The 24,086-nt window shown below is 38.1% G+C and overlaps 1 protein-coding gene across 1 annotated transcript in view; it reads right to left on the bottom strand.

Annotated features, from left to right (window-relative positions):
* Window positions 1-24,086, bottom strand: part of SRP54 (signal recognition particle 54) — a 53,856-nt gene that overhangs the window by 6,383 nt on the left and 23,387 nt on the right. Inside the window, exons 3-13 of the mRNA XM_080649742.1 lie at window positions 21,031-21,122; window positions 19,252-19,336; window positions 14,369-14,473; window positions 11,825-11,891; window positions 11,686-11,743; window positions 7,936-8,086; window positions 6,748-6,896; window positions 6,125-6,225; window positions 5,532-5,618; window positions 4,985-5,058; window positions 4,662-4,770 (exon numbers count right to left, since the gene is read on the bottom strand). Of these exons, the coding sequence (XP_080505868.1) occupies window positions 4,662-4,770; window positions 4,985-5,058; window positions 5,532-5,618; window positions 6,125-6,225; window positions 6,748-6,896; window positions 7,936-8,086; window positions 11,686-11,743; window positions 11,825-11,891; window positions 14,369-14,473; window positions 19,252-19,336; window positions 21,031-21,122 (1,078 nt within the window). The remainder of the gene's footprint in view (window positions 1-4,661; window positions 4,771-4,984; window positions 5,059-5,531; window positions 5,619-6,124; window positions 6,226-6,747; window positions 6,897-7,935; window positions 8,087-11,685; window positions 11,744-11,824; window positions 11,892-14,368; window positions 14,474-19,251; window positions 19,337-21,030; window positions 21,123-24,086) is intronic.

The raw sequence follows: 24,086 nt of genomic DNA, 5'->3' as shown, positions 1-24,086 counted from the left end.
TGTCCATCCTTTCCATATCTCTTATCTAACTGCTCCTCAGAGCATGTATCAGAGCTAAAAGGTATATTTCAAAAAAGAACAAAAGTGCTCACCTTAGCTCTAAATACCATTAACCTTTAAATCATAAATTAAGGCATATAAGCAAGCAGAAGTAGGTAGATCTACCTATATTAACAGAATAATTATTATATTTCCTATTATCAAGTAATTACTACTAGTATTTTAATCCTTTCTGTAACATAAAGAATGAGATAATTTGCTTCAGTGTTTTGATAACTCAGAATATGAGGCACATTTCTTCTGGTATTAGTTGCATATAATCTCAGAAATGAAAGGGCCTTTAGTCAAAATCTATTATGTCTGCATCCTCTCTACAACATCCCCCAATAAGTGGTCATCTAGCCTCGGCCTTGATATCCCCAGGAGAGATAACCCACTATCTAACATAAGGCAATCTATACCATTCTATTATTTCTGTAATTATAGAATATCTTTTTACATATTAAAATGAAATATGTTTTCCTGGTACTTCTTCCCATTTGCATAAATGTCTCCTCAGCAGGCACAAAGAATAAGTCTTTCAAATATTTGAGAGCCATCCACATGTGACCTATGAATTTTCTCTAGGTGAAAAATATCCAACTCTTTAGAACTCCATTTATCATCCTGATTTTCTAAATACAACTTCTAATTTGTCTATGCCCTCTAAGCATTCTGTCCAGAAGTAAACTGAAATCCAGATGAAGTCTGATTACCAATACAATACAATATTAAATTGTCTCATAATAAGCTTACAGTCCATTAAAACTTCTAAATCCATTTCATAAATGCAGATTTTAAGTCATTATCTTCACTATTAAATATTTAGGAAATGTGTATCATATTTTTCAAAAGCTCAAACAGAGTGAGAGAGGGAAGATAAGCTAATAATAGCACATCATGGTAAGCAATATGATAGAATTAAGCAAATAGCAGGAGACATAATTTAAAGAAGAAAGGAAGTCAGGAAGAGCTCCAGGTGGTGGTTTCTCTTTAACTGAGTAGTCCTGAAGGACAAGTATGAGGTAAGTACAGAAGAGAAAGGAGAAGGGGACATTCTAGGAGGTAGAACATAGATTCCTACAGTAATAACTATGTGTAGAAGAAATCAAGCATGGGTAAGAGCTGAGAGATTTAAGAAGTTGTACAAGTAAGGTAAGGGCAAGTTATAACAGAACTTGTATGCCAAACTTAGGAGTTTAGAATTCATCATGAAAACAATAAAGAACAATTGAAATATTTGAGGCCAGAACTATTATGTTTAGAAAGACCATTCTGTGGCAGTGAGGAAGAAAGATTGAAAAGAGGATTGAAAAAATAGAAAGGGGAATGTTAGGGAGGCTAACATAGCTATGCAGGAGTTATAGAGGCAAAGAAAACAGGGAATATGTGAGAAATATTTAGGAAGTAGCACTCACTAAAATCTAAGGTGATGTTAAGGTTTCTATATTCCACTTCTAGTGGTAAAACATTGATACAAGTAGCTGTGGTAAGTTAAATACGTATGTATATTGTAATACCCAGAGCAATCACTAAGAAAACTACTCAGAGATATACTCAAAAACACCATAGGTAATTTAAATAATGTTTAAATAACCCATAGGCACATAGAAAAGAGAAAGCAGAAGAACAAAATCAGAGGGAACAAACAGAATTAGAAATAAATCCTAATATATAAACACTATATCCGTTAAAAGAGATCATCAGAATGTATTAAAAGATAAACCACCCAATTACATGCTGTTGACATGAAACTCACTTTAAATATGACACTCTGGAGGGACCTGGAGTACTATGCTAAGTGAAATAAGCCAGTCAGAGAAAGACAAGTATCACATGATTTCACTCATATGTGGGATATAAAGAACAAAATAAACTGATGAACTAAACAGATCTAGAGACATAGAAACATGGAAAAGACTGATGAATCTCAGAGGGAAGGCAGGGTGAATGGATGGTAGGAAGAGATTAACTAAAGAACTTATCTACACTAATAAAAGAGAAAGATGCAAATTGACCATACCTTCATGACACCCACCAGCCAGTCAGAATGAGTATGCAAATTAACCCAACAAAGATGGCGGGTTGATTTGCATACACAGGTGCTGAGCAGCTGGGGGCGGGCGCTTGTGTCGCCACCAAGGTGATGACGCAGGTGTTCCACATTGCCCCAGCCACTCTGGGCCTCTGGGCAGCATGGGAAGGCAGAAAGGTGGCTCCAGGCAGAGCGAAGGCAGAAAGGCGGCTGCAGGCTGGAGCAAAGGCAGTGCCGGCAGCCAGGGGAAGGAAGGCCCATTCTTGCACGAATATTCGTGCATTGGGCCTCTAGTATGTATATATACATAACAAGGACACAGACAAGTATGGTGAAGGCCTGGGGTGGGGGGTGGGAGTGGGCTAGAAAGGGTCAATGGGGAAAAAAAAGAGGACATCTGTAATACTTTCAACAATAAAGATAAATTTTTAAAAGTTTGATATAGGTAATTTAAAGTAAAAAGGTGGACCCAGCCAGCATGGCTCAGTGGTTGAGGGTTGATCTATAAACCAGGAGGTCATGGTTTGATTTCCCATCAGGGCACATACCTGGGTTGCGGGCTCGATCCCCAGTAGAGGGCATGCAGGAGGCAGCTGATCAATGATTCCCTCTCATCATTGATGTTTCTATCTCTCTCTCTCCCTTCTCTGAAATCAATAAAAAAAATATTTTTTAAAAAAGTAAAAGGATGAAAAAAGATACACAATGCAAAAAACTAATTAAAAAAAAGCTGAAGCCTGGCTGGTGTGGCTCAGTTGGTTAAGCCTTGTCCCATGCACCCAGAGGTAGCTGGTTCGATTCTTGAACAAGGCACAAGACCAGGTTGCGGCCCAATCCCCAGTAGGGGGAAGCCAATTGATGGTTCTCTCTCATCGATGTTTCTATCTCCCTCACCCTTTCTTTCTCTGAAATCAATAAAAACATATTTTAAAAAAAAGTTAAAGTGGTTGCATTAATATCAAAGTAGATCCAGAACAAAAGAGGACATTACATACATAATGATAAAAGAGTCATTCACCAAGGAGACATAAAAATTCTAAATGTGTATACACCCAACAAAAAAGCTTCAAAATATATAAAACAAAACTGATATAACTGAAAAGAAAAAAGTTAGGAATTTTAATACCTCTATCTTCACAATCAATACAACCATTAAACCGAAAATCATCGAGGATATAAATCTAAGTTGACCCGTTTCTAGCTTGGGTGACTGAGTAGATAAAGTGTCATTTACCAAGGGAGAAGCACTACATTTTGGATCTGATTTGCCTCAGAATACTTTCAAACATGAAAACAAAGATGTCCATCATTTAGTGAGCACCTAAAAAGAAGGTGATCCAGCGTGTAGATTCTTGAGCCAGAATGGTTGAGTTTGAAGCCCATCCTCTCCACTCCAGCTAGTGATTTTGAGAAAATTACTCCCTGCTTCTCAGTTTCCTAATCTGTAAAAGCTAGATAACAATGGATTTTTTTTTTTTTTTTACATTTTATTGATTTTTCACAGAGAGGAAGTGAGAGGGATAGAGAGTTAGAAACATCGAAGGGAGAGAAACATCAATCAGCCGCCTCCTGCACACCCCCCACTGGAGATGTGCCCGCTACCAAGGTACATGCCCTTGACCGGAATCAAACCTGGGACCCTTGAGTCCGCAGGCTGACACTTTATCCACTGAGCCAAACCAGTTAGGGCGATAACAATGGATTTTGACTCCAGAATTGCCCTTTAAGATTTGTCGTCAAAATTAAGTGGGTTAATATATGTTAAGTCCTCAGGACAGTGCCTAAGGACAATGCCCAGGACAGAGTAAAGTACTCTAGATATGGCTGCAATTATTAATTCTACATGTAAAACTTCTTGCAGTGTTGAAGATAAGAGATAAGAAAGACACAATCTTATTTAAATTACTATGAAAGCCTAGCACTTAGGAAAGAGGTAGAGACTTAAAAAAAAAAGCATGTATTTCTTTGTAAATGAGGTCTGAGGTCAAGTGGTAAAGAGCCTTAAAAAAGAGTATGTATGGTATACATGCTGGATTGAATCAGAAAGGGTGCTTAAAAACTAGTAAAAAGATAAAGGCGTCTAGGGACTAGAAATGCTAAAACACCTGAAATATAGAAGGCAGTGATAATAAAGGATTAGAGAGACAGAGCAATGTACTTCATCTAAGAAGAATGAAAAATGAACAATCAGTTTCAGAGCAAAATAACTTTGCAAACACTGCTTAAACTATCCCTCTCTCATAAATACCATTTCACGTTAGCATACTAGAGATCTGAAGAGACTTATAATAAATACACTTATTAGTTTCTTTTTAGCCTGGCCTTCCACCAAATTTATTTGACTACAGAACTTCCCTGTTAAGTTCTTTCTACCAACATCATGAAGAACTAGTGTTGTTACCATGGAACTAGACCTTTTTCTCAATGAAGTCTATCTACTAATCATTAACCTCTGAGTAAGAGCTTTCAAACAAACACAAATCTACCTAACAAAAGCCTTGTAGTCTCAATTTATCTCCATCTTGTCCATAAGACCACAGTGAAACTCTCAACTTGCTGATATGCAGAACAAGTAATCTACCATTACCTTGATCATTCATACTATCCATTATTGTCATTAATTTCTTTAGCCTTGCCATTGACTCCTGTTCATTTCCTTTGCTCATAAAATCTGTTCCAAAACCAGGGATCATCCCCTAAAACAGACATATTTAAACATAATATCAATAATAGTTTGAGATGAATTATTTCGAATGTTGGCATTTAATTATTGGCTTTAACATTGACGCTAAGTTTTTAAAGTATATATTTTACCCAAATATTAAAAATAATTAAAGCAAGTACATCTGTTCTTAGAAATTTTAATGAAAAACAAAACAAGTTAGAAAAAAACTTTTTAGGATAACTAACCAAGATTTGACTGAAGGGGCCCATTTTCATAATATTTTGAAATTGTTCATACATGTCTCGCAACGTAAACTGACCTGAAATACAATGTGAGTCAGATATATTAGAGAATGTACATTTCATTTCATAAAACTAATATTTTCTTTCATTATGGGTTCATCTTGAAGCACACTTACAAAATATCCAATCAATAAATAGTCACTGAGCAGTAATTATGTGTAAGATCATAGGATGAATTCAATAGAGAATATACAGATACACAGATCCTATCCTAGAGCAGCTTACATTCTATCAGAGAAAATGGAATAAAAAAATACACAAGACACTTGAAAACAAGGCAGATAAACTATACCCACTAGGATGACTAAAATTAAATTGCTCAGACGTCTGAAATTTAAAATGATTTGCATATAAATCATCTAAGAAATAAACATTTCAGGAATTGGCTTTAGTAATAGACTTATCATTTCAAACAAATAAATACTAGTTTTATTAAAAAGAAAGTAATAGAAGATAGTCTTAGATAAAATGCTTTTGGCTCCTTTTATACCATGTTTCAACTTCTCTATAAGTGCTTCATTGTCATCCAACTTCAACTCATTGACTTTATCTATCAGTCCTTCAATGTCACCCATACCTATAATATGCAAAAAAGTAAAATTAACAACTAATAGCATACCTTACTTTACATTACACAAAATACATGCACATACATAATAACCCTGTGAGATAGGCAGATCTGTTATTTCTATTTCACTTTATAGGTGAGAAAACTGAAGCTAGAAAGGTTAAGTGACAAAGCAGGGATGCCAACCCAGGGTTTAATTCCAAATTCCATGTTCTCTGTAACAGCTGGAGACATTATAAAAGTTTTATTGCCATTTTCACTGCTATTAGTACAACCACATACTTTTGTATTGTGCTCTACAACTTTTCCAAAAAACTTGCCATCTAATAGCTCATGTTAACATTCTAACCACAAGAAGTAAATAACCACCATCCCTATTTTACAGGTGAGGAAGATAAATCATAGAAGGACATGATTTTCCTGAACTAGTAAGTGGACAGAATTAAAACCCTAATCTGTCCTAAAGATCCATGCTATTTCTTGGAGATTTTTGTGTATTCTACCATCATACATACCAAGAAGTTTGCTGATGAAAGGCTGTGTTTTAAAAGGTTCAAAGTCATCTATATGTTCCCCTGTACCAATGAAAATAATCGGACTTTTTGTGGCAGCAACTCTGCAAAAAGAAAACATAAAAGGAAAACAAATTTTCTTGCATATTTCAAAGCTAATTAGAAAGAGGTACATAGCTCAAATTTCTTTTAACTAGTTAAAACAAAACTATGTATCAGAGGGACTCCAAAATTTTGTTTCTATTTCAACTTCTTTCATAGACCATATTAGGTCCACTATTGGAATATATTTTAAATGATCAGTAAGAAATCTGTAAATATGCGCACGCACGCACGCACGGACACACACACACACACACCACATAAGCCTAAGACAGTGGTCGGCAAACCGCAGCTCGCGAGCCACATGTGGCTCTTTGGCCCCTTGAGTGTGGCTCTTCCACAAAATACCACGTGCGGGTGCGCACGTACAGTGCGATTGAAACTTCATGGCCCATGCGCAGAAGTCGGTTTTCGGCTCTCAAAAGAAATTTCAATCGTTGTACTGTTGATATTTGGCTCTGTTGACTAATGAGTTTGCCAACCACTGGCCTAAGACATAGGACAAGAGCATCAATGATACTTACGCACTGAGTGCACCACCTCCTTTTGCATGGCCATCAAGTTTTGTCACTATTACTGAGGCTACATCTACTTTATCTTTAAAAGCCTTAGCCTGGGCTTCACAGGCCTGCCCAATGGAGGCATCCATCACATAAACAATGTTATCAGGTTGCTAGAAAATTTAAATAGAAAAGATACATATTTTTCCTGATCTTCAGCAATTTCATTATTAGAAGCTATATAAAATATTATAAATAATTATTCACCCAATCAATAAATATTTACTGAGGGAATACTATGTATTAGGCACTATTTAGGTCCTAAGACAAAGAGATGAATAAGAAAATCCTTGTCCTAGTGGGACTTACATTCTAGTCAGAGGAGACTGATAATAAATAGGTGTATAACAACTAAACGGGGATAGAGAATATCAGTTTTGAGGTGAGGGAGACTTATTTAGGTAGGGTAGTCAGGGAAGGCCTCTCTGGATGTAAACATTTGGGCCAAGGCCTGAATAAACAGAAAAAAGTTATACAAAGATCTGGAAGAATAACACTTTAGGCAAAGAGAAGAGCAAAAGTAAATCAGAGAAAAAGAAAAAGTAGAAGAATGTACATGAAAACCAAATTGAATAAAATACAGGTGAGATTATTTCTCTTCACTGTGCTTAACTAGGTCAAAATATTGGCATAGTTAAAAAGAAACTTATTATAATGAACCAAAGAATTATAGCCTCCACCCAGTGGCAAAAAATGGGTTTATAATATGTGCTATAGATTACCTATAAACTGCTTCTTCTTCCCAAATTAACTTCCATCAAAATTCTAAAGAGAAACTAAGTGATGATTAATATTTTTAAGTGCCTCACTTTGAAAATTCTAAAATAAATGTTTCTAATTTAATTTAAGTATTTACAGAAAGGAAATGCAATAGTTATTAAAGGTTAATTCCTGAATTTTTTTGTTTTCTCATACATACTAATAAGATGAATGAGATAGGAAATTATTTTTCTGATATTTGCTCATGAAAATTTCATACTTAATATAGAGAAGATAAAGTTATTTTCATACAGATAGAGGTACTCAAGACAAAAATAAAATACTTAGAACCTGTCTTATAGTCAAAAAATAATTTATACAGGTCATAAACTCAATCAAGGTTTACAATTTACTTAACCAAAGACTTCATAATGTTAAAATAAAGCTACTTACTATAGCATTAGCAACTTGAAGCATTTCTTCAAACAAAGAGTCTTCTTGTTTATGACGGCCACTTGTATCAACAATAATAATTTCAAAATTTTCATTTTTGAATTTCTCCACTCCTTCAGAGGCAATGATAACAGGATCCATTTCTGTATAGCTATTTAACATGGACAAATGATTTAACAGCCAACACCAAAACTTCCTTTAATCTATTATGGAAAAGTCATAATGATCTCAATTTCAATTTAGAAGAATAAAACCTAGTAAGTATTACATATAGCAATTTACTTCTAGATCAGCATAAAGCGGTATCCAGTTTCCCAATTACAAAATCCTGTCTGATTCTGCTGTATGTCTCTCTTGAATAAGCTGTTTCCTTCAATTTTTAAAAATACAGTAATTTAATTTATGTTACCTAGTGTTTCACACATTTTCTTTAATACAGTAGTTGAATTTTTGTTACCTAGTGTTTCACACGCTTTTCCATTTAATACCCTTTTGTAAGCATTATAAAAACCATTAAATGTTCCTATAAAGTATGACTTTTAGACTATAAGCATTGCATCAGATAGCTTTGTCATCGTTTATTAAATAAATGTCCTATTGTTGGTCATTTAAGGTTTCTCTCATTTCTTGATATTAAACATATAGCCAATATGAGAAACATATTAATGTTGCTTCTTTGAAATTGTTGATACACCCCTACAGGTTGACCTTAAATAAATTGGTCTGACGGTTTAGACTTTTGGTTTTTAAAACAAAAATGTCCTCCACAACGTTTAATTTCCTTCCTATTGCACTACATTTTTACAATTCTTAAAAATGTTTCACTTTGAAAATAAAAAAATGAGATCAAATTTTAATTTGTATTCTCTTGATTAGTGGAAATTTTTATACAGATCAATACTGTCAAATGAAAAGACATAATAAAAAAAATGTTTTTCCCTCAAATAACAACAACACAAATTAGGTAGAAAATACACTTAATAAGAATACGTGTGAGATTTAAATGAAGAAAATTACTAGTTATGGACATAAAAATCTTTTTTAACAAAAAAGATATAGCAGATTCCTAAATGGAACTATACAAATATAGTAAAGATTTCAGTTCTCCCCTAAATTAACTGATTTCAATGGAATATATTTTAAATGATCAATTATCTTGGGTGATTTTTCTTTTTGAAATTTAATAAAAAATTCTAAAATTTATCCAGGGAAATTAGCTGGTTAGAATAGGCAAGAAAATGTTGATAAAGAACATACAGGTTAGTTACTACCAGATGTTTTAAATATAAGATACAAAATTCATAAATGTGTAAAAAACATGATCAGATATGTTCATAAGGAAAGTGCTTAAGAATATACATGCATACAAAGGAATACAATGATGTTATAAAAAAGCATTACCTTAAACAGTATATTGTCTATAACAGAATTATTAAGATCCCATTTTCTTAGAATGTTTTAATGAAGTATAACATACATAGAAAAGTCAAATAATCAACTCAATGAATTTTCGCAAAGCAAATGCACCAAGATCAAGAAACAACATAACTAGCACCTCGTTCCCTCCCAGTAATAATCACTATCTTGTCATAAGATCCCATTTTTAATCAACTCTATAGTGGCATATTCACATACAATAAAATGCACTACTTTAAATGTTCATTTTGATGCGTTTGTCAAATTTACATAACTCATATAACCACTACCACAGCAATGGAGGTACAAAGCACTGTAAGAGTCCATTTTAATTTAAAATTATCTATCTATCTATCTATCTATCCATCCATCCATCTACCTACCTACTTATCTATCTATATCTGTGTGTTAATTTGATTTGTAAAGATATTGAAATCAAGCATAGAGAGACACACTAAAAACTGTTAACTGGGAAGTGAAACTTAGTAACTTCACTTATTTAATTTAAAACTTTTAATTAAAATAGTGTTGTTTTTTTTTAAAAAAAGATAGAACAAATAACATAACAGTTCTGTATCTACCACCTCCCCCACTAAATACTATACATAAATTTAACATTGCAGATATAGTTCAAGTTCTTCCCCAGTCCCATTCCCTTCAGCCCTCCAAGAGGAAACAATGCTCACTAATATGTTTTTTAAGGTAACATGAATAAAGGAGATTTATTTAGTAAGTGGTACTGAGAATACCGGTTAAAAATTAATACTCCAGCTTTGGTCAAAAGTTCAAGTAATTATCAGAGCTATTATATCATTTGCAAATTTTGAACCCTACAGATAGAACATTTTATTATCACTTGACCTTTTTTTAAAGAAATATATATTTTTATTGATTTCAGAGAGGAAGGGAGAAGGAGAGAGAAACATCAATGATGAGAGAGAATCATTGATCGGCTGCCTCCTGTATGCCCCCCACTAGGGATCAAGCCCACAACCCAGGCATGTGCCCTTGACCGGAATTGAATTGGGAACCCTTCAGCCCATAGGCTGATGTTCTATCCACGGAGCCAAACCAGCTAGGGCTCCCTTGAGTTTTAAAACTATGTGAGAAACAGTCTTTATCCTAAAATTAAAATACCTACTATTCATTCATCTATTTGTTAGAAATTATTAAAAATAACTAAAAGAAGATAAATTAAAAAAAAATAACTAAAAGAAAAAAAATTAAATAAAGAGCATATATAGGCAAAGTTCACTAGCTTTTGTGGCCAGCCAAAAAGTATAAGGTAATGACTAACAAAAAAATATCCACTATTTAATTACCTCAAATTTTAGCTTCTTTAAACTTTCTTCCTGAAGGTATTATAAACCATTTACATGAATAATGTTAAGAAAAATGCTATTGTCTCAAACAAATCCTCCTAAATTCAATTTAGACTTGTTTATTTTCATTAATCATTCTAACATATACAAACTACCTAACTGAATAGCAATGTATCAAATGAAGGATAGCAATGATCAGAATCTCTGATATGTGTACAGATTATAAACCATTTTAAGATGATCAAATTTTTTTTTTAAAATATATTTTATTGACATTTTACAGAGAGGAAGGGAGAAGGATAGAGAGCTAGAAACATCGATGAGAGAGGAACATCGATCGGCTGCCTCCACACCTCCCACTGGGGATGTGCCCGCAACCAAGGCACATGCCCCTGACCGGAATCAAACCCGGGACCCTTCAGTCCGCAGGCCGACGCTCTATCCACTGAGCCAAACCGGTTTCAGCAAGATGATCAAATTTTTTTTAAAAAATTGGAGAGAGAGAGAGAGACCTATTTGTTGTTCCACTTATTTATGTATTCATTGCTGCTTTCTTGTATGTGTCCTGACCAGAGATCAAACACTCTAACTGACTGAGCTACCCGGCCAGGCAGATCATCAAACTTTTTTAAATGATGTACTAAAGAAACGGACAGTATGGAATTCACCACTGTGTGTTTAAATGAGGAGTGCTTTAGACAGATCTTAAAAGAAACAATAGGAATAAACAATAGGAATAGAGAGAAGCAGAAGGAGTTCAGAAAGTATGCAAAGGCAGGATGATAAGCATGCAAAGCAGAATTAAAACTAAACAATTTCTACTCTAATCTATCAGGTTGAATCAGAAGAGTTATGTTATAATAATAAAAGTCACCAATTTATTAATTATATTCCCACTTTGTTCCAGAAAGAATTTAAACTTTTAAGTATATATTAAAATGTGACTAGATAACATAAAATAAAGAGACAAGATGAGGCACTTGAGTATCAAAATAAAAAAAAAACAACTCACCTTCCATAGAATGGGATTCTTGCTTTTGTAGCATTCTGTTTTAGTTGGTCAAAAGCCCCTACGAGATAAAGAGTTAATGAATCCTCAAACTTAAAAATAAAAATTACAGGAAACAAAATTTCAAATTTCAACACATTACCTGCTCTGAATGTGTCTGCACATATCAAACAGGTCTTCCAACCTTTCCTCTGGTAATAATAAGCTAACTGGGAAAGGAAGATTAAAAAATATATAATATCAATAAATATACATTGTTATATATATATTTTTTACTGTTTATCCTAGTTATTTACTTAAGGAATTAAGTAAAACTACCCATATTCTTCTGAGTAATATTATTACATTTTTGAATATAGTAACTTTCCTAAAGAGTTTAAATTCTAACTGCCATACAGTCACATTCAAAGGATATAAGATAATCAAGCAACACATGACTGTAGTAAAAAAAGTTAATTACAATTAGTGTTAATAAAGTAAAAATAATAACATAATCTTCTAAGAAATAATCCTTTGTTTTTTTTCTAAGCGTTAAGACAGTTGAAGCTTGTGAAACTAAAGGTGGTAACAAAGTTGAGGCACCCAATTCTGGAAGAAAGTGTGGTATAATGAATTAAAAATTAGCATAAGGATATCTATACTAATAATCTATACTAATAAAAGGGTAATATGCAAATTGGTCACGACACCCTCATAGTAACAACCAAACAGCAGGCTGCATGGGGCAACCAGGCTGGCAGGGGGGTTAGTGAGGGACGACCAAATGACTGACCAGCAGGCTGCATGGGGCGACCAGGCCGGCAGGCGGGGGGGCAGTGAGGGGCAACCAGGCCGGCAGAGGGGGGCAGTGAGGGGTGACCAGGCTGGCAGGGGGGGGGCAGTTGGCGGCAACCAGGCCAGCATGGGGGGCAGTGAGGAGCAACCAGGTCGGCAGAGGGGGGCCATGAGGGGCAACCAGGCTGGCAGGGGGGGCAGTGAGGGGCAACCAGGCTGGCAGGGGGGGCAGTGGGGGGAGACCAGGCCAGCGGGGGGGGGGCAGTTAGGGGCAACCAAGCCAGCAGAGGGGAGCAGTGAGGGGCAACCAGGCCGGTGGGGGTGGGGGCAGTTGGGGGCAACCAGGCTGGCGGGGGAGGGGGCAGTTGGGGGTGACCAGGCCAGCAGGGGGGGTAGTTGGGGGCAACCAGGCCAGCAGAGGGGAGCAGTTGGGGGCAACCAGGCCAGCAGGGGGGGCACTAAGGGGAGACCAGGCCAGCGGGGGGGGGGATGGAGGGCAGTTAGGGAGGATCAGGCAGGCAGGCAGGTGAGCAGTTAGGAGCCAGCAATCCCAGATTGTGAGAGGGATGTCCCCTGAGGGATCAGGCCTAAACCGGCAGTCGGACATCCCCCGAGGTGTCCCAGATTGAAGAGGGTCCAGGCTGGGCTGAGGGGACACCTCCCCGCCCCGTGCACGAATTTCATGCACTGGGCCTCTACTCTATCTATATAAAAGTCTAAGTGGCTGAACGACCAAACGACTGGTCGCTATGACGCGCACTGACCACCAGGGGACAGATGCTCAACGCACAGGATCGGGCTCCCTCCTGTCTGGATTGGGCCTGCGGGGATTGGGCTCCCTCCAATCTGGATTGGACTGAAACTGGCTATCCGACATCCCCCGAGGCGTCCCAGATTGCAAAAAGGAGTAGGCCAAGCCGAGGAACCCCACTGGTGCATGAATCCGTGCACCGGGCCTCTAGTGTAAAATAAAGATCTATATTATGCTGGGTGTGACACTGTGAATAGGAGAGTCTTGAGCCATAGGAGATAAGGTAAACTTTCCTTTTTTTCCTCTAAAAAATGATATACTCACCTCCTTAAAGGACAGGAAGTCTTATTGGTAAAATAAATAACATAGTTATATAGACACTAGAGGCCCGGTGCACAAAATTCACGCACTGAGGGGGGTCCCTCAGCCTGGCCTGTGCCCTCTTGCAGCCCGGGACCCCTAGCTCCTTACCGCCCATCTGCTCGCTGCTCCTTAGCGCTGCTGCGGGGTCAGGAGAGGCTCCCGCCACTGTTGCTGCGCTCGCCAGCTGTGAGCCGGGCTTCTGGCTGAGGGGCGCTCCCCGTGGGAGCGCACTGACCACCAGGGGGCAGCTCCTGCGTTGAGCATCTGCCCCCTGGTGGTCAGTGTGCATCATAGCGACCGGTAGTTCCACTGTTCAGTCGATTTGCATATTAGGCTTTTATTATATAGGATCTGGCATTCTTACAAAAAGCAATCACAAGTGCCCTGGCTGGTTTTGCTCAACGGATAGAGCGTCAGCCTGCGGACTAAAGGGTCCAGAGTTCGATTCTGGTCAAGGGTACATGCCTGGGTTGTGGGCTTGATGCTCACTGGGGGGCATGAAGGAGGCAGCCGATCAATGATTCTCTCTCATCACTGATGTTTCTACCACTCTCTCCCTCTCCCTTCCTCTCTGAAATCAATAAAAAAAGATATTATTTTTTAAAAAAAGCAATCACAAGAGAAACTATGGGTTTAGTTTTTCTTATCCTACAAAAAGCTATTATAAATATATAATATATACATCAAGTAATACAAAACTGAAAAGCAACAATACTATAAAGCCAGATTTAACATAAAATTTGATTTTTATAAAACTATCTTCTCTATGACTTTATTTTAAAATTAATTATAATTTACCTTAGAACATGTGGTAGTTTTACCACTCCCTTGCAATCCAACAAACATGATCACATTCTGTTTTCCTTTAGTAGGTGTCCATGCTTTAACTCCAGGGTCTACAAGCTACATCCCCAAAATAAAATAAACAGAAAATCAGGTTAACATATGCTTACATTCAAAGCAGCTCTCTCCAAAACTTTTAAATTGTAAAAATAATTTAAGGACATTTGTATAAAAGGCAACCATTATTCTACCATTCTAATACAACTCTATTTCCCTTTGTACACACAGTGAAATTTAAGAACTTAAAATAATGCATTGTGAAGTCATAAGCAAGCCTATACTGCCAAACCAATTCAGAGTAAGGATCTCAAAACATTTTTTAGGACAAAGTAGAATGTGAATGAAATGTGAGACCGAGTTTGAGCCAAAGGAGCAATTGACATCAGCACTGCAGAAATATGAAAATATATATACAGGCCACATATGAATTTTTAAATTTCTAGGTATGACATTTAAAAAAGCAAAAACAATTTATATTAATTTTAATATTTTATTTAACCCTATACACCCAAAATATTAACATTTCAACATGTAGTCTATACTTAAAAAAATAAGATATTTTATATTCCCTTTTTCTATAGTAGGTCTTCAAATTTGGCAAGTGTTTCATACTTATAGTACATCTGAATTTGGACTAACCATATTACAAAAGTGCTCAATAACCACATGTAGCAAATGGCTACAATATTGAGACAGCACCTATCTTTACATTCAATTTGACAAATGTTTATATCTGAACAAAATTATATGTGAAAGACGTTCCAAGTCAGTCAAATGTCAAATTTTCCAACGCCAAAGATCTACTGTTCTATAAATTAATTATATTTAGAGGGTTAGTAAAAAATAATCACCAGTTTTATAATGTCAGTGGAAAATTAAGGTTCACACATGAACAGTCCCCAAACTAATAAGCATGAGGTATTTTTAAAGTTCATTGAAAAAAAAAATTCATTTGCAAGTCAGTTGTTTGGAGCTTAAAACACAGATCTCCATCCTATGGTTTAAAAGCCTAATATGCTAAGTGTCCGGTTGTCCATTCAACCAATCAAAGCGTAATATGCTAATGATATGCTAAGGCTGCTCAACTGCTTGCTATGATATGTACTGACCACCAGGGGGCAGACAGTCGACCGGTTGACCAGCCGCTATGACGTGCAGTGACCACCAGGGGGCAGACGCTCTTGACTGGTAGTTTAGCTTGCTGCTGGGGTCGGCCGATCGGGACTGAGCGAGAGGGGCTGGACATGCCCTGGAGCCCTCCCATGGTACCTCCCCGGCTGGCCAACCTCCTGCATCCCTCTCCGGCCCCGATGGTGCACTGGTGGGGTCCCTCGGCCTGGCCTGCGCCCTCTCGCAATCTGGGCAGAGGAACTCTAACCCCGAGTGCACAAATTTCGTGCACCAGGCCTCTAGTATAATAATAAAGCCATAATAGTAATTAATGTCCTAGATCAGAGGTTGGCAAACTATGTATATAAAAAGTTTTAATGAAACGTTACTATACCCATTCACTTACTGCTTTTGTGCTACAACAGCAGAGCCAAGTAGTTGCAACAGAAACCATATGGACCACAAAGCCTAAACTATTTAGTCCTTAAGAGAAAGTTTGCCAAGCTCATGCTAAAAGATAGCATAAAAGTCACATAATCCATATTACACCTGAATTTGGAAGAAAGCCATGTTGTAGAGAAAGGAGGAAAAGAACACACATTTTGCCTAGCCTTATTAAGCCAACTTCTGAAACAGGCAAAATCTATCTTAAATATAAATCCACTCCTTTTAGAAAACTGATGCTACCCTACATTTACCTCCATTCTCTATATCTCACGGCCAAATGAGCTCTCCATGAATCTACTATTTCGAATATATGCATTTTACTGAATTATTATTTTACTAGAGGCCCGGTGCATGAAATTCGTGCACGGGGGTGGGGGGGGGCGGTGTCCCTCAGCCCAGCCTGCACCCTCTCCAATCTTGGACCCCTCTCACAATCCAGGACTGCTAGCTCCCAACTGTTTGCCTGCTTGCCTTCCTGATTGCCCCTAACCGCTTCTGCTTGCCAGCCTAATCACCCCCTAACCACTCCCCTGACAGCCTGATTGATGCCTAACTGCTCCCCTGCCAGCCTGTTTGCCCCTAACTGCCCTCCTCTGCAGGCCTGGTACCCCCCCAACTGCTCTCCCCTCAGGCCTGGTACCCCCCAACTGCCCTTCCCTGCAGACCCTGTCACCCCCAACTTCCCTCCTCTGATGGCCAGGTCACCCCTAACTTCCCTCCCCTGCTGGCCTGATCGTCCACAACTGCCCTCCCTTGCAGGCCTGGTTCCTCCCAACTGCCCTCCCCTGCTGGCCATCTTGTGGTGGCCATCTTGTGTCCACATGGGGGCAGGATCTTTGACCACATGGGTGCAGCCATCTTGTGTGTTGGAGTGATGGTTAATTTGCATATCACTCTTTTATTAGATAGGATAAATCTATTCTTCCAGCTGCACTCTACAATAACAGTACGGAAATTTTTAGTCTCAGGACTCCTTTATAATCATGGTAGTTGGTAAAGGTTAGTGCAGTGTGGAATATGAAACCCTAATAACTTTCTTTTTTTTTTTTTTCCTATTAACTTTCATACTCTATTACAGCGACTTTCAACCTTTTTCATCTCATGGCACGCATAAACTAATTACTAAAATTCTGTGGCATACCAAAAAATATATTGTACTTTTTGCTGATCTGACAAAAAAAACAACAGGTATAATTTTGATTCATTCACCCCAGACAGCTGTTGTTGTACTGGTTTTTGTCATTTTTTAATATGATAACCTAAGGGAAAAGAGGTCAGTGCCCCTGACTAAATAGTCAGATATTGAACTTTTTAAAAATTCTTGCAGCACACCAGTGTGCCACGGCAGTTGAAAATCACTGCTCTATTACATTAAAATCTGTTATTGTATCTTGCACTTTGCATGGATCTTATACTGTTACATGATATTCTAATATCATACATTAGTCATTTTGAAAATACTGGGATTCACATTTATTATATAACATCAAATAATTTTATTTATTAATATCAATACTGATCTCATCAGAAAAGTAAATATTGGAACACTGTCAAACTTAAGGTAGAGATACAAGTTTCTAGTTTTCACCTGAAAACTTGAATTTTATCGCTGGCTACAATATTGTTACTTATTTGCCTTAAAGTGACAGGCTTACTTTATTTACTTTGGAGAAAATATTTGCTAAATACCCAAGTCTGAATAACCAGACTACCTATCTGTTGTACATTCATATAAAAATGGTGATGCAGAAAAAAAAGGCTTACAATCAAACAATCACACATATGCTTTCTTCAAGTCAACCATCAAATTTCAGTATGCAGCAAAAGGGCTTTCTGCATATTTCCCATTTCATCACACAAAAATCTTATAAAGACTTGTGTATACTCAAGGGTCAAGATTTAGTACAACTAATAATTTCTATTGTTCCATCAAGGGCATTTTTAAATGAAACTGGCAATGTATTTATTGCAAGTATGTGGTAGTAAAGAGTACAATGTCTACCAGTATAGTTTGGTACCATTGCTTTGATTTGTGCTGGGGAGTTTTACTCACAACTGCTTTTGCACCATCAGTGCAAATACCAACACAGTAAAAGAGACAAAAAAGGCAAATAATGTCTTCGTGTTACTGTGAAAACAGTTTGACCTTACTTTGAACACCACTGCTCTGGACCATAAGCTTCTGAATATAAGCACCAGTCTTGCTCATTTCTGTTATCAGCAGCATTTAGCATACTGCCTAGAATAAGGCAGATACTCAATAGTAAATGCTTTTTAACAAAGCACTTAATACTCTAGAATCGCCTATAGAAGCCAGGCTCTAAAATTAACAATTTTCACTCATCCTGTGCTCATGAAAAGCAATCTGGAAATAATGTGAGCAGCACTGCACAAGGAATTTGGAGATCAGACCTAGGTCTGCCACCAACTAGTTGTCTTACTTTTCTCAACTGCAACTGAGAAGTGTGACTAGATAAATACTCTGATTCCTTCCCTCTGAATTTCCTTTTTTATTAATTAGTCTACAAGACTAAACTGAAATGACATAGCCATCTGAGATAACTAGACTTTCTCTAAGTACTAATCAGCTCTGCAGGAACCAAAGGAGTAAATGAAACAAATCACACAACATAGAGAAAAATACCAGGAGACCACTAGCAGACATCTGTTGCTCTTCAAAAAGAAAAAAAAGAAAAAAAGAAAAAAGAAAAGGCTTTAGTTCCTTCTCCCTCCCCTCCCCCACCATTAGATTGCATACATATTTATTAAAGCTCTAAAGATTTCACCATAATTTTCATGACAGCAGCAGCAATATCAGTTCTAAGGTGAGGCAGAGTAATAGGTTATATTTACTCATGCAAAATAAAACTTTGTTAGTCCAAAATTGCTCAAATCTAGGCAAGAGTTGGGATATTTGGCCTTTTCAAAGAGAACACTGTACACAATGAAGAGTGTAGAAAAGAACACTTGCCCAGAGTGATTTTCTGTACAAAAGTAGGACCTGCAAATAGGCAAAACATGACTTTGGCAGGAATAGTACTTTTTTGCAGGAATAGTACTGGACTTTATATCTGTAATCAGAATTTTGTATTTAGAAAAGTCTATAATAAAATTAGGCCACTTTAGAAAAGTTAATAATCCTCAATACTTCTAATATAGATGATTTGTCTATAAAAATATAAAAAAGTATTCTGAAATAATATTCCTGTTTGCAGTGCTAAGGTATTTTTATCCTTTGAGTCTATAGAGAATCATAGCAGAAGCTTGATAAACTTTTTTACCTTCACAAGTTCTTTAAATACAGCATGCTGAATCATTTTTCTTTTGTTAAGACCAGATGCCATCTCCTCAAGATCAATAGCAGACCTTCATGATGATGGTATTTGGGGGTAGGAGGAAGAAGAGCCAGTTAAGACACTAAAAAAAGAAGTTCCTCTCCCAAAAAATGTAAAAATATTTAATTATTCATATTAATAGCCTTTAAATTAACATGCATATAATTACTACAGATTCAAAAGGCTATACTATAAAGAATGTACCAGAATGTATCATGAAATATTAGACATAAGACATTGGTTAGTTTTGGAAGGCTTTTAAAAAAATTTAAATATTAGTTTGTCTTCGTATCACTCCAGAGTATTAATTTTTTTTTTATTTTTCTTGCAGCATATATACTTCAGATATATTTAAACCTAGTCGAAAATAAGACTACTTCTCTAGTCCTACATACTTAAATGCTAGTAGTATTACGTTTATTATCCAGTCTGGTAATATGAAAAGGAGGGATGAACTGTGCATAACAAGGGCTAGGATGCAAGCAGTTAACTGAGTTCCTTACATTATTCTATGTGCCCTACTCCAGCCAGTGACCCTCCCTGTGAACAAGATAACTGAGACGAGATACATTTGTACTTCATTCAAATTTGGACAAAGAAACCAAAAGGGAAACAAAAGAGAAGACAATTCTATAATAATAAAAGTGTAATATGCTAATTAGACTGGACAGCCGAACGACCTTCCAGACATCATTCTGGACGTCCTTCCAGATAAAGCCATGGTGGCAGGGGCCGAGGCAGAGGCAGAGGTGGTTAGGGGCGATCAGGCAGGCAGGCAAGCAGTTAGGGGCAATCAGGCAGGCAGGCAGAGGAAGTTAGGGGCAATCAGGCAGGCAGGTGAGCAGTTAGGGGCAATCAGGCAGGCAGGCAGATTAGGTGCAATCAGGCAGGCAGGCGAGTGGTTAGGGACGTTCAGGCAGGCAGGAAGAGTGGTTGGGGCGATCAAGCAGGCAGGCAAGTGGTTAGGGGCAATCAGACAAGTAGGTGAGCAGTTAGGGGCGATCAAGCCAGCAGGCAGAGGGATTAGAGGCGATGAGGCAGGCAGGTGAGTGGTTAAGGGTGATGAGGCAGGCAGGTGAGTGGTTAAGGGTGATGAGGCAGGCAGGTGAGTGGTTAAGGGTGATGAGGCAGGCAGGCAGAGGGGTTAGGGGCGATCAGGCAGGCAGATGAGCGGTTAGGAGCCAGTGGTCCTGGATTGTGAGAGGAATGTCCAACTGTCAGTTTAGGCCCGATCCCCAACTGGCAGTTGGACATTCCCTGAGGGGTTCTGGATTATGAGAGGGTGCAGGCCGAGCTGAGGGGACCCCTCCCCCCCGCTGTGCCTGAATTTTGTGCACTAAGCCTCTAGTTCTCCAATAATGAAGGAGACTGATTAATGCTATCTTAAGCCTGAAGAGGATAAAATGGCACCACTTTTCTATAAAGAATCTGAATTGTTAAAAGGTTTTTATATTAAAATACTATACAGTATATGATTGAATCCACCTAAAGACAGTAGTAAAATGGAAAGAAATCAATAATTAAATGAAAGCCACATGTAATTTATTCTTTGAACAATCATTATGAAAATATACTATACATGCAATCTTCTAACACATGAGCTCTATTTTTTCCAGTGCTGTATGGCAGAAACCTTTCCTGATATAGAACTTCTCTAGTTAGCTCTTCATCCCAGAAAACTAAATTTAGTTTTGCCTGTTTTATTACCTAATTAATTGAACTTACTTTACATTTTCTCTTAGTTGCTTCACTAGTTTAATATTAACATCTGCTTCCAATAATGCTGTGCATACTTCTTTTAGCATAGCATTTAATACCTGCAAATAAACACAAATTGAAAACACTCAGTGTATTATTTCCATTTCAATCATAAAAAACAATGGTTGATAAGTCATCATATACTACCATAGCTAAATAAAAACAATATTACATTATTGGGGAAACAAAAAGTTTTGTTGGTTTTAGAGATATCTATCATCTTATAAAATGTCTAGTCATTTTGTCAAAATAAGACATTCTATTTAGTTTTATTCAACTAAGTATTAATTACAATTTTATTCCGATATTAAAGTAATAATAAAGACAATATATAAGCCAAAGAAAGTTACTACACAATGGTGTCGCCAGTGAAGTTTTCTATGTCAATGAACACCTCCCATTTGCTGATACACAACACTTTATATTCACAATATCTACTTAACTGGACTACCATGGAGGAAAATGTAACAAAATAAAATGATCCAGTTTACTATTTCCATTCAGAGCAGAGGAACAAAGTGGAAAGGAAATGATCCTCCACTAACAACTTACTGTCATCACATATTAGTTGACTGGCAAGGCGTCATGATTAAAAGATCAAAACTAAAAAGTCTTAAGAACTGACGGTGTGCTCAATGGTTAGAGTGTTGGCCTGCACACTGAAGGGTCCAGGTTTTGATGACCAGTCAAGAGCACATACGGGAGGCAACCAATAGATGTGTCTCTCTCACACTGATGTTTCTTTCTCTCTCTTTTCCTTCCTACCTTTCTCCCTTCCTGCCTCTCGCTCTCCTAAAAAAAAATCAATGAAGAAAATGTCCTCAGGTGAGGATTAACACACACACAAAAAGAAAAGATGAGGCTTTTGCTGCTCATGTAAATAAGTGTTTACACACTAGAAGGCAAACTCCATGAGGGCAGGGATATAACCCTTGTAAACATTTGTGTGCCCAACATTGGAGCACCTAAATATGTACAGCAAATCTCAATGGACATAAGGGGTTGACAGCAATAGTCATAGTAGGGGATTTTAATACCCTATTGACATTAATGGATAGATCTTCCAGACAGAAAATAAATAAAAAATAGTGGCCTTAAATAACACAGTAGATCAGATGGATTTAATTGTATCTTCAGGGCATTTCACCCCAAAGCAGCAGGATATATTCTTTTCAAGTACATTTTCTAGGATAGACCACATGTTAGTACATAAATCAAGTCTCAAAAAATTTATGAAGACCGAAATCATATCAAGCATCTTCACTGACCATAATGTTATGAAACTAGAAACCAATCATAAGATAAAGACGAAAAAACACATAAAGACATGGAGGCTAAATAACATGTTACTAAATAAGAATGGGTTAACAATGAGCTCAAGAAAGAAATAAAAAGATACCTTGGAATAAATGGAAATGAGAACACAACAACCCCAAATCTATGGAACACAGCAAAAGCAGTTCTAACAGGGAAATTCATAGCATTACAGACCTACCTCAAGAAACAAGAAAAATGTATAAAAACAACAATCTAACTTTACATTTAAAGAAACTAGAAAAAGAACAACAAACAAAGCCCAAAGTGAGTATAAGGAAGAAAATAATAAAAATAAGAGCAGAAATAACAAAATCCTATCTAATAAAAGAGTAATATGCAAATTAACCCTCACTCCACTACACCCACCAGCCACGCCCACCAGCCAATCAGGAGCAAATATGCAAATAAACCCAACCAAGATGGCTACGGCCACAGAGAGCAGGAGGGAGGCTTGGGTTTCCCTGGCAATGGAGGAAGCCAAGCTTTCCACCTGCCCTTGCCGGACTAGGCCTCCGCTCAAGGCTACAAAGTTTCAATGATAGAAGATAAATATAGCCCGACAGAAGGAGCTGGAAAGAGCAGGAGGCTAGGGTTGCCCCCGGTGATGGAGGAAGCCAAGCTTTCCGCACACCCTGGCCGGCCCAGGCCTCTGCTTAAGGCTACAAAGTTTCAATTATAGAAGATACATAAATCCCCCCAAAAATGGCTGCTGCCACGGAGCAAGCAGAAGGCTTGGCTCCACTCCAGGCTAAAAGTTTCAATTGTAGAAGATAAATATACCCCAGATATCAGGGCCTCCGCTTGGGTCACCAGGGGGCGTGGCTGGCCTGCAAACCACCACAGGCCCCTCGCCCAGGCTGCCCCACGCCCCAAGGGAACCCCCACCCTGATCCGGGACATCCTTCAGGGCAAACCAGCTGGCCCCCACCCGTGCACCAGCCCTTTATCCTATTTAATAAAAGAGTAATATGCAGATTGACCATCACTCCAACACACAAGATGGCTGCACCCATGTGGTCAAAGATCCTGCCCCCATGTGGACACAAGATGGCCACCACAAGATGGCCAGCAAGGGAGGGCAGTTGGGAGGGACCAGGCCTGCAAAGGAGGGCAGTTGGGGGCGATCAAGCCTGCAGGGGAGGGCAGTTAGGGGTGACCAAGACGGCAGGGGAGAGCAGTTAGGGGTGACCAGGCCTGCAGGGGAGGGCAGTTAGGGGTGACCAGGCTGGCAGGGGAGGGCAGTTAGGGGTGAAGAGGCTGGCAGGGGAGCAGTTAGGCATCAATCAGGCTGCAGGGGAGTGGTTAGGGGGTGATCAGGCTGGCAGGCAGAAGCGGTTAGGAGCAATCAGGAAGGTATGCAGGCGAGCAGTTGGGAGCCAGCAGTCCTGGATTGTGAGGCCCAGTGGGATCGGGCCTAAACGGGCAGTCGGACATCCCTCAAGGGGTCCCAGATTGGAGAGGGTGCAGGCTGGGCTGAGGGACACACCCCACCCCATGCACGAATTTCGTGCACCGGGCTTCTAGTAGAGTATAAAGAAATAATACCAAAGATCAATGAAACCAAGAGCTGGTTTATTGGAAAGATGAATAAGATTGACAGACTTTTAACCAAACTCATCAGGAAAAAATAGAGAGAGGATCCAAATGAATAAAATCAGAAACGAAATTTGTGCACGGGGCGGGGGGGGGGGGTGTCCCTCAGCCCA

This window comes from Plecotus auritus (genome assembly GCF_963455305.1).
Source record: "Plecotus auritus genome assembly, chromosome: 1".
Taxonomy (NCBI): Eukaryota; Metazoa; Chordata; class Mammalia; order Chiroptera; family Vespertilionidae; genus Plecotus; species Plecotus auritus.
This window is presented reverse-complemented; position numbering and strand designations above follow the sequence as displayed.